Raw genomic sequence first — 16,924 nt, 5'->3', positions numbered from 1 at the left:
TCAGTAACATGTATATAGCAGCCTTCAGTAGCATGTAGGTATATAGCAGCCTTCAGTAACATGTAGGTATATAGCAGCCTTCAGTAACATGTAGGTATATAACAGCCTTCAGTAACATGTAGGTATATAACAGCCTTCAGTAACATGTAGGTATATAACAGCCTTTAGTAACATGTAGGTATATAACAGCCTTCAGTAACATGTAGGTATATAGCAGCCTTCAGTAACATGTAGGTATATAGCAGCCTTCAGTAACATGTAGGTATATAGCAGCCTTCAGTAACATGTATATAGCAGCCTTCAGTAACATGTATATAGCAGCCTTCAGTAACATGTATATAACAGCCTTCAGTAACATGTATATAGCAGCCTTCAGTAACATGTATATAGCAGCCTTCAGTAACATGTAGGTATATAACATCCTTCAGTAACATGTAGGTATATAGCAGCCTTCAGTAACATGTAGGTATATAACAGCCTTCAGTAACATGCAGGTATATAGCAGCCTTCAGTAACATGTAGGTATATAACAGCCTTCAGTAACATGTATATAGCAGCCTTCAGTAACATGTAGGTATATAACAGCCTTCAGTAACATGTATATAACAGCCTTCAGTAACATGTAGGTATATAACAGCCTTCAGTAACATGTATATAGCAGCCTTCAGTAACATGTAGGTATATAACAGCCTTCAGTAACATGTATATAGCAGCCTTCAGTAACATGCAGGTATATAACAGCCTTCAGTAACATGTATATAGCAGCCTTCAGTAACATGCAGGTATATAACAGCCTTCAGTAACATGTATATAGCAGCCTTTAGTAACATGTAGGTATATAACAGCCTTCAGTAACATGTAGGTATATAACAGCCTTCAGTAACATGTAGGTATATAGCAGCCTTTAGTAACATGTAGGTATATAGCAGCCTTTAGTAACATGTAGGTATATAGCAGCCTTCAGTAACATGTAGGTATATAGCAGCCTTTAGTAACATGTAGGTATATAGCAGCCTTTAGTAACATGTAGGTATATAGCAGCCTTTAGTAACATGTAGGTATATAGCAGCCTTTAGTAACATGTAGGTATATAACAGCCTTTAGTAACATGTAGGTATATAACAGCCTTCAGTAACATGTATATAGCAGCCTTTAGTAACATGTAGGTATATAACAGCCTTCAGTAACATGTAGGTATATAGCAGCCTTCAGTAACATGTAGGTATATAGCAGCCTTCAGTAACATGTAGGTATATAGCAGCCTTCAGTAACATGTATATAACAGCCTTCAGTAACATGTATATAGCAGCCTTCAGTAACATGTATATAACAGCCTTCAGTAACATGTATATAGCAGCCTTCAGTAACATGTATATAGCAGCCTTCAGTAACATGTAGGTATATAACATCCTTCAGTAACATGTAGGTATATAGCAGCCTTCAGTAACATGTAGGTATATAGCAGCCTTCAGTAACATGTAGGTATATAACAGCCTTCAGTAACATGTAGGTATATAGCAGCCTTCAGTAACATGAAGGTATATAACAGCCTTCAGTAACATGTAGGTATATAGCAGCCTTCAGTAACATGTAGGTATATAACAGCCTTCAGTAACATGTAGGTATATAGCAGCCTTCAGTAACATGTAGGTATATAGCAGCCTTCAGTAACATGTAGGTATATAGCAGCCTTCAGTAACATGTATATAGCAGCCTTCAGTAACATGTAGGTATATAGCAGCCTTCAGTAACATGTAGGTATATAGCAGCCTTCAGTAACATGTAGGTATATAACAGCCTTCAGTAACATGTAGGTATATAACAGCCTTCAGTAACATGTAGGTATACAACAGCCTTCAGTAACATGTAGGTATACAACAGCCTTCAGTAACATGTAGGTATATAACAGCCTTCAGTAACATGTAGGTATATAACAGCCTTCAGTAACATGTAGGTATATAACAGCCTTCAGTAACATGTATATAGCAGCCTTCAGTAACATGTATATAGCAGCCTTCAGTAACATGTATGTATATAGCAGCCTTCAGTAACATGTAGGTATATAACAGCCTTCAGTAACATGTAGGTATATAACAGCCTTCAGTAACATGTAGGTATATAACAGCCTTCAGTAACATGCAGGTATATAACAGCCTTCAGTAACATGCAGGTATATAACAGCCTTCAGTAACATGCAGGTATATAACAGCCTTCAGTAACATGCAGGTATATAACAGCCTTCAGTAACATGTATATAGCAGCCTTCAGTAACATGTAGGTATATAACAGCCTTCAGTAACATGTAGGTATATAGCAGCCTTCAGTAACATGCAGGTATATAACAGCCTTCAGTAACATGCAGGTATATAACAGCCTTCAGTAACATGTATATAGCAGCCTTCAGTAACATGTATATAGCAGCCTTCAGTAACATGTAGGTATATAACAGCCTTCAGTAACATGTAGGTATATAGCAGCCTTCAGTAACATGCAGGTATATAGCAGCCTTCAGTAACATGCAGGTATATAACAGCCTTCAGTAACATGTAGGTATATAACAGCCTTCAGTAACATGTAGGTATATAACAGCCTTCAGTAACATGTAGGTATATAACAGCCTTCAGTAACATGTAGGTATATAACAGCCTTCAGTAACATGTAGGTATATAACAGCCTTCAGTAACATGTAGGTATATAACAGCCTTCAGTAACATGTATATAACAGCCTTCAGTAACATGTATATAGCAGCCTTCAGTAACATGTATATAGCAGCCTTCAGTAACATGTAGGTATATAACAGCCTTCAGTAACATGCAGGTATATAACAGCCTTCAGTAACATGCAGGTATATAACAGCCTTCAGTAACATGTAGGTATATAACAGCCTTCAGTAACATGTAGGTATATAACAGCCTTCAGTAACATGTATATAACAGCCTTCAGTAACATGTATATAGCAGCCTTCAGTAACATGTAGGTATATAACAGCCTTCAGTAACATGCAGGTATATAACAGCCTTCAGTAACATGCAGGTATATAACAGCCTTCAGTAACATGCAGGTATATAACAGCCTTCAGTAACATGCAGGTATATAACAGCCTTTAGTAACATGCAGGTATATAACAGCCTTCAGTAACATGTAATATATAATAATAATATATGCTATTTAGCAGACGCTTTTATCCAAAGCGACTTACAGACAAGTGTGCATACATTCTATGTATGGGTGGTCCCGGGGATCGAACCCACTACCCTGGCGTTACAAGCGCCATGCTCTACCAACTGAGCTACAGAAGGACCACGTAGGTATATAACAGCCTTCAGTAACATGTAGGTATATAGCAGCCTTCAGTAACATGCAGGTATATAACAGCCTTCAGTAACATGTATATAGCAGCCTTCAGTAACATGTAGGTATATAACAGCCTTCAGTAACATGCAGGTATATAACAGCCTTCAGTAACATGTATATAGCAGCCTTCAGTAACATGTAGGTATATAGCAGCCTTCAGTAACATGTAGGTATATAACAGCCTTCAGTAACATGTAGGTATATAACAGCCTTCAGTAACATGTAGGTATATAACAGCCTTCAGTAACATGTAGGTATATAACAGCCTTCAGTAACATGTAGGTATATAACAGCCTTTAGTAACATGTAGGTATATAGCAGCCTTCAGTAACATGTAGGTATATAACAGCCTTCAGTAACATGTAGGTATATAGCAGCCTTCAGTAACATGTAGGTATATAGCAGCCTTTAGTAAGCCCTGGTGATTGGCTGTGGAAAGGTAGCTTCTCGTTTTCTAAGTGCTTTTCAACATAGACAGTCATTTTCTCTGCATAAAGCTTTTCGCCGTAGGAAGAAGTTGGGTGAAACAATCTTTTAGTGTACCCTTGTCTCTCGCTCTCTCTGTCAGATCGTAAAACCTGTCACGAAGCTTTGTACAGTACCTGATTTTAAGATTCCAAACAAGGTGTCTACCCCTGATGTCGTGCTTTGATAAGAGATAACAACGTCCAATTTGACAACAGCCATTTTGAAAGCAGGTCGCCAACAAAGCCTGAATGCCCTCTTTTTCTTTTAGCAACAAAGCAGCATTGGGACATTTAACTTCTTCTCACTCTTTCCTCATCGCTCCCCTCACTCTTTCCTCATCGCTCCCCTCACTCTTTCCTCATCGCTCCCCTCACTCTTTCCTCATCGCTCCCCTCACTCTTTCCTCATCGCTCCCCTCACTCTTTCCTCATCGCTCCCCTCACTCTTTCCTCATCGCTCCCCTCACTCTTTCCTCATCGCTCCCCTCACTCTTTCCTCATCGCTACCCTAACTCTTTCCTCATCGCTCCCCTCACTCTTTCCTCATCGCTCCCCTCACTCTTTCCTCATCGCTCCCCTCACTCTTTCCTCATCGCTCCCTCTCCCGTCCCCCTTCTGGCATCCTGTTTTCCTTTGTCAATCGATGGATGTTTTGAAAATGACTTTGTTCCACTTTGTAACTGCAGAAGAGATGGAGCGAAGGAGCTATGGAGAAGGGGAACAAAGGAGAGAGGGAATGAGAGGGAACGGTTGAAATGTCCTAACTCGGTGGGATCTGGCGACCTCTGACTGTCTGACATTGATTAGTCTTCTGAGCTTAAGGAGGAGTAATTCATTGAGGTTGTTCACCGGATGAACGGTAGTTGTATTTGGTTATTGTTAACGACTCTCTCTAGTTTCTCCACATTCGGCTGATTGCATTGAAAATCAGGCATGCTAATGTCATTGTAATTCGGCATACAGGTTCAGTGATCATAGCTCAGTGGCACTTCCTGGAATTGTCACGTACAGGCACATATTATCAGTCTCCTAAAACTCTCATAACTACACTCACACAGAGCATCAAAACCCATTCAGCATGAACAAGGTCAGAGAAAATAAAACAAATACTGAGTTTACCAAGACTTCATTCCTGCTGAATCACAGTTTCTTCTGCTCCTTGTTCATCAGAGAAGCATTGAGAGGCAACCGCCTCCTTTGGACCCAGAATGGAGTGATAGGTTCTGATGCTGTGGCACGACTTCCTGTCGTCTGGGCAGAGATGTGATTTGTATTCAGAGGGAGTGGTAGTGTGGTCTGGGCAGAGATGTGATTTGTATTCAGAGGAAGTGGTAGTATGGTCTGTGTGGCACAGTAAAAGCCAGGCTATTGATATTGATCCCTGTGGGTTGAGGAGGAGAGGGGAGGGTTGAGGAGGGTTGCCGTGAGGAGGGGAGGGTTGGGTTGGGGAAAGAGGAGCCCAGTTAAATATGTTTACAGATAAAAAAAAATGTAATCAGAAAATGTAAATGGTGGATGATGTCATTTGTTTGGTCTGCTCTCTGCTTACCTAATGTCTTCATCAATGAGACTGGAATGTTCAGGGTCTTCATCAATGAGACTGGAATGTTCAGGGTCTTCTTCAATGAGACTGGAATGTTCAGGGTCTTCTTCAATGAGACTGGAATGTTCAGGGTCTTCTTCAATGAGACTAGAATGTTCAGGGTCTTCATCAATGAGACTGGAATGTTCAGGGTCTTCTTCAATGAGACTGGAATGTTCAGGGTCTTCATCAATGAGACTGGAATGTTCAGGGTCTTCTTCAATGAGACTGGAATGTTCAGGGTCTTCTTCAATGAGACTGGAATGTGCAGGGTCTTCATCAATGAGACTGGAATGTTCAGGGTCTTCATCAATGAGACTGGAATGTTCAGGGTCTTCATCAATGAGACTGGAATGTTCAGGGTCTTCTTCAATGAGACTGGAATGTTCAGGGTCTTCTTCAATGAGACTGGAATGTTCAGGGTCTTCATCAATGAGACTGGAATGTTCAGGGTCTTCTTCAATGAGACTGGAATGTTCAGGGTCTTCATCAATGAGACTGGAATGTTCAGGGTCTTCTTCAATGAGACTGGAATGTTCAGGGTCTTCATCAATGAGACTGGAATGTTCAGGGTCTTCATCAATGAGACTGGAATGTTCAGGGTCTTCTTCAATGAGACTGGAATGTTCAGGGTCTTCTTCAATGAGACTGGAATGTTCAGGGTCTTCATCAATGAGACTGGAATGTTCAGGGTCTTCATCAATGAGACTGGAATGTTCAGGGTCTTCTTCAATGAGACTGGAATGTTCTGGGTCTTCATCAATGAGACTGGAATGTTCTGGGTCTTCATCAATGAGACTGGAATGTTCAGGGTCTTCATCAATGAGACTGGAATGTTCAGGGTCTTCATCAATGAGACTGGAATGTTCTGGGTCTTCATCAATGAGACTAGAATGTTCAGGGTCTTCTTCAATGAGACTGGAATGTTCAGGGTCTTCTTCAATGAGACTGGAATGTTCAGGGTCTTCTTCAATGAGACTAGAATGTTCAGGGTCTTCATCAATGAGACTGGAATGTTCAGGGTCTTCTTCAATGAGACTGGAATGTTCAGGGTCTTCATCAATGAGACTGGAATGTTCAGGGTCTTCATCAATGAGACTGGAATGTTCAGGGTCTTCTTCAATGAGACTGGAATGTTCAGGGTCTTCTTCAATGAGACTGGAATGTTCAGGGTCTTCTTCAATGAGACTGGAATGTTCAGGGTCTTCTTCAATGAGACTGGAATGTTCAGGGTCTTCTTCAATGAGACTGGAATGTTCAGGGTCTTCATCAATGAGACTGGAATGTTCAGGGTCTTCTTCAATGAGACTGGAATGTTCAGGGTCTTCTTCAATGAGACTGGAATGTTCAGGGTCTTCTTCAATGAGACTGGAATGTTCAGGGTCTTTTTCAATGAGACTGGAATGTTCAGGGTCTTTTTCAATGAGACTGGAATGTTCAGGGTCTTTTTCAATGAGACTGGAATGTTCAGGGTCTTTTCAATGAGACTGGAATGTTCAGGGTCTTTTTCAATGAGACTGGAATGTTCAGGGTCTTCTTCAATGAGACTGGAATGTTCAGGGTCTTTTTCAATGAGACTGGAATGTTCAGGGTCTTTTTCAATGAGACTGGAATGTTCAGGGTCTTTTTCAATGAGACTGGAATGTTCAGGGTCTTTTTCAATGAGACTGGAATGTTCAGGGTCTTTTTCAATGAGACTGGAATGTTCAGGGTCTTCTTCAATGAGACTGGAATGTTCAGGGTCTTCTTCAATGAGACTGGAATGTTCAGGGTCTTCATCAATGAGACTGGAATGTTCAGGGTCTTCAGAAACCTTATCCAGTCAAGGTTCTCCAGCATCATCTGGCGGGGTGTAGATGGTGGCGACGGGCTGTAGATGGCAGGGGTGTAGATGGCGAGCCTGTAGATGGCGGGGCTGTAGATGGCGGCGGGGGGCTGTAGATGGCGGGGCTGTAGATGGCAGGGCTGTAGATGGTGGCGGCGGGGCTGTAGATGGCGGGGCTGTAGATGGCAGGGCTGTAGATGGCGGGCTGTAGATGGCGTGGCTGTAGGTGGCGACGGGGCTGTAGATGGCGGGTGTAGACGGCGGGGTGTAGGTGGCGATGGGGCTGTAGATGGTGGCGACGGGGCTGTAGATGGTGGCGACGGGGCTGTAGATGGTGGCGACGGGGCTGTAGATGGTGGCGACGGGGCTGTAGATGGTGGCGACGGGGCTGTAGATGGTGGCGACGGGGCTGTAGATGGTGGCGACGGGGCTGTAGATGGTGGCGGCGGGGCTATAGATGGTGGCGGCGGGGCTGTAGATGGTGGCGGCGGGGCTGTAGATGGTGGCCGCGGGGCTGTAGATGGTGGCGGCGGGGCTGTAGATGGCGGGGCTGTAGATGGCGGAGGTGGGGGTATAGATGGCGGCGGCGGGGCTGTAGATGGCGTCGGCGGGGGTATAGATGGCGGCGGCGGGGGTATAGATGGCGGCGGCAGGGGTATAGATGGCGGCGGTGGGGGTATAGATGGCGGCGGTGGGGGTATAGATGGCGGCGGTGGGGGTATAGATGGCGGCGGTGTAGGTGGCAGCGCACTGGCTCAGCGTTTTGTGTCTTTGTGCCACCTCTGTGCAAAGGATTCTGGGAGCCCTGACAGACTTGTTGGCCACAGGAGGAATCACATTTATAAGTGGGGCTGACGTGCGGAGGGAGATGTGTACACGCGCATGCACGCACGCACATACACGACAATGAGCTTAACTCCTTGTTTTAGTTGTAATCTACGGTGTAGTGTGATCCATCTCTTTAGGAGCATGTTAACTTCCTGTCCCTTCTGGACTGCATCATCCCCATCATAATTGTGGCTCTGTACTGTATAGATGTTGTAGGGAGATACAACAGTGTCACTGTTCCTTTTTAATGTCTGTTGTGACAAGGACTCTGTCCATTCTTCTGTGTTTTTATTGATTGGGCTTTGAGGTCTCCTCGTGTGTGTGTGTGTGTGTATATATATATATATATATATATATATCATTTTTTTTCTCCTTTTTTGTTTTTCTCTTTCAGGGAGAAGGAGAGGGAGGAAAACCCAGAGGCGGAGTTCAGTGAAACCTGGCTATTCTTCGGTTGTCGCCATAGAGACCGAGACTTCCTGTTTAGGTGAGTGTCATTTTGACCAAAACGTTGGGTCTTTCCAAAATGGCACCCCATTCCCTATGTTGTACCTGACCTGGGCCTGCATAGGGTTTCTGGTTGTAGTCCACTGTATAATGAGTATGATGCCATTTCGGAAGCACCCATGTATTCCCAAAGTGAAGCACCCAAATGGGTGATCTCAGACTTTTCCTCCAATCAGAGTGCAAAGTGAGCAGAGTGTCGAAGGCGTTCCACAGGGACGCTGGCCCATGTTGACTCCAATGCTTCCCACAGTTGTGTCACATTGGCTGGATGTTCTTTGGGTGGTGGACCGTTCTTGATACACACAGGAACCCGTTGAGTGTGAAAAACCAGTGTTGCAGTGTTGCACAAACCAATGCACCTGGCACCAACTACTATACCCTGTTCAAAGGCACTTAAACCCTTTGTCTTGCTCATTCACCCTCGGAATGGAGCACATATACACAATACATGTCTCAAGGCTTAAAAAACCTTCTTTAACCTGTCTCCTAGCCTTCATCTACACTGATTTGAAGTGATTTTAACAGGTGACATCAATAAGGGGTCATAGCTTTCACCTGGATAATTTTTAAAATTGTATTTATTTAACCTTTATTTAACTAGGCAAGTCCGTTAAGAACAAATTCTTATTTACAATGACGGCCTGCCCCGGCCAAAACCGGATGACACTGGGCCAATTATGCGCCGCCCTATGGGACTCCCAATCACGGCGGTTGTGATACAGCCTGGAATCGAGCCAGGGTCTGTAGTGACTCCTCTAGCACTGAGATGCAGTGCCTTAAACCGCTGCACCACTCGGTAGCGCAAGTTCACCTGGTCAGTCTGTCATGGAAAGAGCAGGTGTTCGCTCAGTGTCAATATGCCATTCAGCAATTCCAGTACAGAAGACTTGAAAACATTTGTATTTCAAATAAAACTGAACTTACTGAGAGGAATGCAGAATGTCCAAACTATCACCTTAAATGACTTGTGGCACTACAAGGCCAGTACACCATTCAAAGCACTGCATTCTTAGTAGATTAATTTGTCCCGGAAATCATGAAAGAACAGATCAAAGAAATATCCGCCTGTATTTGTTTATTTGCGTCCATCTCTTTGTTAAATACATCCTCACAGCCAGGTATCCTGATGGTTGTTTGTTCACAGTGTAGATCTCTCTATCTGCGGGAGTTCAACCTATCCCGGCTTTGTCCAGTCAGTGGGGGTCTGAAACGTGAACTGATAGAAAAAAGAATGCATTCCCTTTGATGCTAAATATATTCTGTGGTCCGAGGCTAAACCCTGGTATCCCGGGTGTGACATTAACATTGCTATACAGTGTTCTCCTTCAAAAGCCCTAATCAACCCCATAACTTAACATGTGTGTTAGAGGGTGACACCAATCTCACCTACAGTCAGATACTCAAACCCCTTATGTTTGCCGTTTCCACCTGTTTTCTCCCTTACCCTCCTTATGGTTCCCTCCCTTTTTTCTCTCTCTTTTCATGGATTGTGATTTTGGTGCAGAGGGAAAGGGGGTTTGCTCAGCTCTTGTTAAGGACCAGATTGGCACCACCAGACCAGGGCAGTTTTCTCTGTCAATACACACCAGGGTTTGACTGAGAGCTGAGGCCAGACAGAAGAGCTCAGCTCAGTGGGGTCTGAGTGGACCCCTGGGACCAGGATGTTAACCTTTCAAACAGAAATCAAAGTCTCATTGTATTGGCTGACATTCAACAGAGAAGGGAGGGATGGACAGAAAAGAGAGAAAGGAGGAGAAATGGGAAATGGCAATATGAAGTCTCTTATCTAGAGAGAATATTTTTTTCTCTGTTAGTTAGCATCTTTCCCCTGGACGTTTCTGTTAGGCGGCATCTTTCCCCTGGACGTTTCTGTTAGGCGGCATCTTTCCCCTGGACGTTTCTGTTAGGCGGCATCTTTCCCCTGGACGTTTCTGTTAGGCGGCGTCTTTCCCCTGGACGTTTCTGTTAGGCGTTCTTTCCCCTGGACGTTTCTGTTAGACGACGTCTTTCCCCTGGACGTTTCTGTTAGACGACGTCTTTCCCCTGGACGTTTCTGTTAGACGACGTCTTTCCCCTGGACGTTTCTGTTAGACGACGTCTTTCCCCTGGACGTTTCTGTTAGACGGCGTCTTTCCCCTGGACGTTTCTGTTAGACGGCGTCTTTCCCCTGGACGTTTCTGTTAGACGGCGTCTTTCCCTGGGCGTTTCTGTTAGACGGCGTCTTTCCCCTGGACGTTTCTGTTAGACGGCGTCTTTCCCCTGGGCGTTTCTGTTAGACGGCGTCTTTCCCCTGGACGTTTCTGTTAGACGGCGTCTTTCCCTGGACGTTTCTGTTAGACGGCGTCTTTCCCCTGGGCGTTTCTGTTAGACGGCGTCTTTCCCCTGGGCGTTTCTGTTAGACGGCGTCTTTCCCCTGGACGTTTCTGTTAGACGGCGTCTTTCCCCTGGACGTTTCTGTTAGACGGCGTCTTTCCCCTGGACGTTTCTGTTAGACGGCGTCTTTCCCCTGGACGTTTCTGTTAGACGGCGTCTTTCCCCTGGACGTTTCTGTTAGACGGCGTCTTTCCCCTGGACGTTTCTGTTAGACGGCGTCTTTCCCCTGGACGTTTCTGTTAGACGGCGTCTTTCCCCTGGACGTTTCTGTTAGACGGCGTCTTTCCCCTGGACGTTTCTGTTAGACGGCGTCTTTCCCCTGGACGTTTCTGTTAGACGGCGTCTTTCCCCTGGACGTTTCTGTTAGACGGCGTCTTTCCCCTGGACGTTTCTGTTAGACGGCGTCTTTCCCCTGGACGTTTCTGTTAGACGGCGTCTTTCCCCTGGACGTTTCTGTTAGACGGCGTCTTTCCCCTGGACGTTTCTGTTAGACGGCGTCTTTCCCCTGGACGTTTCTGTTAGAAGGCGTCTTTCCCTGGACGTTTCTGTTAGAAGGCGTCTTTCCCTGACGTTTCTGTTAGACGGCGTCTTTCCCCTGGACGTTTCTGTTAGACGGCGTCTTTCCCCTGGACGTTTCTGTTAGACGGCGTCTTTCCCCTGGACGTTTCTGTTAGACGGCGTCTTTCCCCTGGACGTTTCTGTTAGACGGCGTCTTTCCCCTGGACGTTTCTGTTAGACGGCGTCTTTCCCCTGGACGTTTCTGTTAGACGTGACACCTTTTAAGGGGGTGTGTTATTCATGTTGTTCTTTGATCACCGGGAAGTGAACCCTTGTCGCTGCTCTTGTTGATTCTGTCTGTGACCTCTTCCTCCCCTCTTCCTGTTTTCTCTCTTGTTTTTCTGGTGTTTAACATGGTCGGTAAACTAGGGATTTGTTTGCAGCTGTCAGAGGTAAAAGAGAATTGTTCATACCGAGTCATCCAGATGAATAAATGTCATAAGATAAACATGGTGATGTTGTTGCATCAATGTGTGACATTCAACCCAGTGAAGGACAAAAAGAGAGAGAGAAATGTACAGTAAACACAATGTCTCCTTCGCTCACCTCCCCTGCAGTATTTACTGCATTTATTCTCATTCCTGTCATGTCCTTCATATTTTATTAAAACTAGTTCTAAAAAGTCTCCCTGCTACTGCAAAACATTATGTGAATACCTTCACCCAAGTTCCCTGTGTTTCCAGACAACATCCCATATGTCTCTGTCTGTCTGTCTGTCCGCCGGTCCATCCTGTCAACCTTGGGTAAGGTTCTTCACTGGCCCAGAAAACAGTCAACTTTATCGTGCTGTTCCTATATACACAAGGCCCTGTTAAACATTGAGGCGGAATACACAAATAAGCAAGTAATGGACACAGACACACAGACAAGGTTGCAGCAAGGCTAGGTGGATTGATTGTACAAAAAATATGGTTATCAGAGGGACTCAACCTTATGAAGTCCATATTTGTCCATTTCTCTTGCGCTGAATAAGGTGTATCGGCTAGCCTGTGTGTTTATGCGTAGGCTTCTACACCGCTTGGATGGATATTAAAAATAGTGAAATATATGTGTGAAATAACTCTCATTAAAGCTACAGTGTGTAAAATAACTCATAGTCTCTCTCGCTCTCTCTTTCTCTCAGAGAGGAGCTGCAGGGGTTTGTGGCAAGTGGAACCCTTACCCATCTGAAAGTGTCTTTCTCACGAGACACTCAGGAGGGAACAGAAACACAGACCGACACGGGACCCAGATACGTCCAACACAACCTGCGCAGCCACGCCAAAGACATCGTCAACCTCCTCCTCAAGGAGAACGGGTACCTCTATGTCTGCGGGTGAGCTCAGCTTTGATGATGTCCTTAGGGAAACAATGGAACAGTATGGTAGATAGAGATCCTTATGTTAGTAGATGTGGATCACTGGTTTTACTGTCTGCCGTTTGCTCCCACAGTGATGCTAAGAACATGGCTAAAGATGTAAACGACACCCTGATAGAGATGCTATCAGCAGAGCTTCAGCTGGATAAACTGGACGCCATGAAAAGACTGGCCGGACTCAGGGAGGAGAAACGTTATCTTCAGGACATCTGGAGCTGAAAGTATTCACACCCCTTGACTTTTTCTACTTTTTTTTTTCGTGTTACAAGTTAGGATTGAAACGTATGTAATTGTCAGGCCAGCATCCCGGAGTCGCCTCTTCACTGATGACGTTGAGACTGGTGTTTTGCAGGTACTATTTAATGAAGTTGCCAGTTGAGGACTTGTGAGGCGTCTGTTTCTAAAACTAGACACTCTAATGTACTAGTCCTCCTGCTCAGTTGTGCACCGGGGCCTCCCACTACTCTTTCTATTCTGGCTAGGGCCAGTTTGCGCTGTTCTGTGAAGGGAGTAGTACACAGTGTTGGACGAGATCTTCAGTTTCTTGGCAATTTCTCACGTGGAATAGCCCTCATTTCTCAGAACAAGAATAGACTGACAAGTTACAGAAGAAATGTATTTGTTTCTGGCCATTTTGAGCCTGTAATCGAACCCACAAATGCTGATTCTCCATATACTCAGCTAGTCTAAAGAAGGTCAGTTGTATTGCTTCTTTAAGCAGAACAACAGTTTTCAGCTGTGCTAACATAATTGCAAAAGGGTTTTCTAATGATCAATTAGCCTTTTAAAATGATAAACTTGGATTAGCTAACACAACGTGCCATTGGAACACAGGAGTGATGGTTGCTGATAATGGGCCTCTGTACGCCTTTGTAGAAATACCATTAAAAATTTGCCGTTTCCAGCTACAATAGTCATTAACAAAATGAACAATGTCTACACTGTATTTCTGATCAATTTGATGTTATTTTAATGGACGAAAGTTGTGCTTTTCTTTCAAAAACAAGGACATTTCTAAGTGAATTCATTTTCAATACATCACCAAACATTTCTAAAAACATGTTTTCACTTTGTCATTTTGGGGTATTGTGTGTAGATGGGTGAGAAGAAAAATATACTTAATCCATTTTGAATTAAAGCTGACAACAATGTGGAATAAGTCAAAGGTTATGAATACTTTCTGAAGGCTCTGTATTTTATGTCTTAGACAGAAAAGTTCCATGTCATTTTACTTGGCCATTAATTTCCATTCAGCAACACGTAAACTGACAATACGGATTGGGTTGCATGCTGTTCGTCTTCCCTCACAGGACCATAAACTTGACTGCAGAAGATTTGAATGTCAAACTTTCAAGTACTATAGTTGTTTTTATTGTAGTTTTATGCAAGACTAACACGCTGCCTGTTATACTACTCACACACCTCTGTTTGACTCTGGAGTCCTGCCGTGTATTCACACCATGAGATCAGTGCTGTCGCTGGAAGTCTTCTTGTCGATTTGAGATTATGGAAGAACGCCAAGGTACACCAGAGACCATACTTTGTCTGTTCAAGCTAAATGAAAGCTAGGTGAAACTGCCTTCAATCATGAGTTAACAAATGTTACACATTTCACATGCTTGTCTTACTGTGTACAAAATCCCAAAATACACTCACTCAAAAAGCCTGTATTTTATTATGGATTAGCTGCTGCCAAGGCAGAAGCTACTCTTCCTGAGGTCCAGCAACATTAAGGCAGTTCAAATGAAAGGCATTACATTCCATAACACTTTACACAACACATTAAGCGTGATTCCTCAGGCCACAAAATCTGTTTGTGTGTAGTGCGTATGTTCTCGTGTGTGCGCGTGTCTGCCTGTGTCTTCACATTTCCCGCAGTTCAATAAGGTGTACTTTTATAATAAAAAATAAAACATTTGATTCTACTGCTTGCATCAGTTGTGGAGTAGAGTTACATGTAGTCATGGCTCTATGTAGTACTGAGTGCCTCCCACAGTCCGATTTTGACTTTGGGATTGTGAAGAGACCTTTGGTAGCATGTCTGGGTGTTAGAGCTGTGTGCTAGTAGTTTAAACAGACACCTGCATTCAGCATGTCTATACCTCTCACAAATACAAGTATTGATGAAGTCCATCTCTCCTCCACTTTGAGCCAGGAGAGATTGACATGCGTATTATTAATGTTAGAAGCCGTGCTGCCCTGTTCGGAGCCAATTGTAATTTTTCCGAGGTCCCTCTTTCTGGCACCTGACCACACTACTTAACAGTAGTCGAGGTGCAACAAAACTATCGCCTGCAGAGCAGCACTTTATTATAGACTGACTTTTCCCTATCTTAGCTACTGTTTTATCAACATGTTTTGACCATGACAATTGGTTACCTAAACCTGCTCAATTTCCACGTAATTTATTACAAGATTTAGTTGAGGTTTAGGGTTCAGTGAAGAATTTGTACCATATACGATGCTTTTAGTTTTCTTTTTTATATTCAGGATGATCTTATTCCACTCGTTCTGAAACGAACCGCAGCTCTTTAAGTTTTGCAGTGATTTCACTCGCTGTCGTAGCTGACGTGTATAGTGTTGAGTCATCCACATGCATACAGTCGTGGCCAAAAGTTTTGAGAATGACACAAATATTAATTTTCACAAAGTATGCTGCCTCAGTTTGCATGATGGCAATTTGCATATACTTCAGAATGTTATGAAGATTGATCAGATGAATTGCAAAGTCCCTCTTTGCCATGCAAATGAACTGAATCCCCCAAAAACATTTCCACTGCTTTTCAGCCCTGCCACAAAAGTACCAGCTGACATCATGTCAGTGATTCTCTCGTTAACACAGGTGTGAGTGTTGACAAGGCTGGAGGTCACTCTGTCATGCTGATTGAGTTTGAAATAACAGACTGGAAGCTTCAAAAGTAGGCTGGTGTTTGGAATCATTGTTCTTCCACTGTCAACCATGGTTACCTGCAAGGAAACATGTGCCGTCATCATTGCTTTGCACAAAAAGGGCTTGACAGGCAAGGATATTGCTGCCAGTAAGATTGCACCTAAATCAACCATTTATCGGATCATCAAGAACTTCAAGGAGAGTGGTTCAATTGTTGTGAAGAAGGCTTCAGTGTGCCCAAGAAAGTCCAGCAAGCGCCAGGACCTTCTCCTAAAGTTGATTCAGCTGCAGGATCGGGGCACCACCAGTACAGAGCTTGCTCAGGAATGGCAGCAGGCAGGTGTGAGTGCATCTGCACGCACAGTGAGGCAAAGAGTTTTGGAGGGTGGCCTGGTGTCAAGAAGGGCAGCAATGAAGCCACTTCTCTCCAGAAAAAACATCAGGAACAGACTGATATTCTGCAAAAGGTACAGGGATTGGACTGCTGAGGACTGGGGTAAACTCATTTTCTCTAAGGAATACCCTTTCCGATTGTTTGGGGCATCCGGAAAAAAGCTTGTCCGGAGAAGACAAGGTGAGCGCTACCATCAGTCCTGTGTCATGCCTACAGTAAAGCATCCTGAGACCATTCATGTGTGGGGTTGCATCTCAGCCAAGGGAGTGGGCTCACTCACAATTTTGCCCAAAAACACAGCCATGAATAAAGAATGGTACCAACACATCCTTCGAGAGCAACTTCTCCCAACCACCCAGGAACAGTTTGGTGACGAAAAATGCCTTTTCCAGCATGATGGAGCACCTTGCCATAAGGCAAAAGTGATAACTATGTGGCTCTGGGAACAAAACATCGATATTTTGGGTCTATAGCCAGGAAACTCTCCAGACCTTAATCTCATTGAGAACTTGTGGTCAATCCTCGAGGCGGGTAGACAAACAAAAACCCACGAACTCTGACAAACTCCAAGCATTGATTATGCAAGAATAGGCTGCCATCAGTCAGGATATGGCCCAGAAGGTAATTGACAGCATGTCAGGGCGGATTGCAGAGGTCTTGAAAAAGAAGGGTCAACACCGCAAATTTTGACTCTTTGCATCAACTTCATGTAATTGTCAATAAAAGCTGTTGACACTTATGAAATGATTTTAATTATACTTCAGTATTCCGCAGTAACATCTGACAAA

General features: G+C 44.0%; 1 protein-coding gene across 2 annotated transcripts in view; it reads left to right on the top strand.

The window, feature by feature from the left end:
* Positions 1-13,274, top strand: part of LOC124039468 (methionine synthase reductase-like) — a 47,303-nt gene extending 34,029 nt beyond the window's left edge. For both annotated transcript variants that reach the window (XM_046355469.1, XM_046355468.1), the window contains exons 13-15: positions 8,452-8,544; positions 12,619-12,810; positions 12,927-13,274. In XM_046355469.1, the coding sequence (XP_046211425.1) occupies positions 8,452-8,544; positions 12,619-12,810; positions 12,927-13,071 (430 nt within the window). In that variant the 3' untranslated portion in view covers positions 13,072-13,274. The remainder of the gene's footprint in view (positions 1-8,451; positions 8,545-12,618; positions 12,811-12,926) is intronic.
* The last annotated feature ends 3,650 nt before the right edge of the window (positions 13,275-16,924 follow it).

Source organism: Oncorhynchus gorbuscha, linkage group LG07 (genome assembly GCF_021184085.1).
Source record: "Oncorhynchus gorbuscha isolate QuinsamMale2020 ecotype Even-year linkage group LG07, OgorEven_v1.0, whole genome shotgun sequence".
In the NCBI taxonomy this organism is placed as follows: Eukaryota; Metazoa; Chordata; class Actinopteri; order Salmoniformes; family Salmonidae; genus Oncorhynchus; species Oncorhynchus gorbuscha.
Note: the sequence above shows the minus strand (reverse complement) of the source record. Positions and strands in the feature narration are given on the sequence as shown.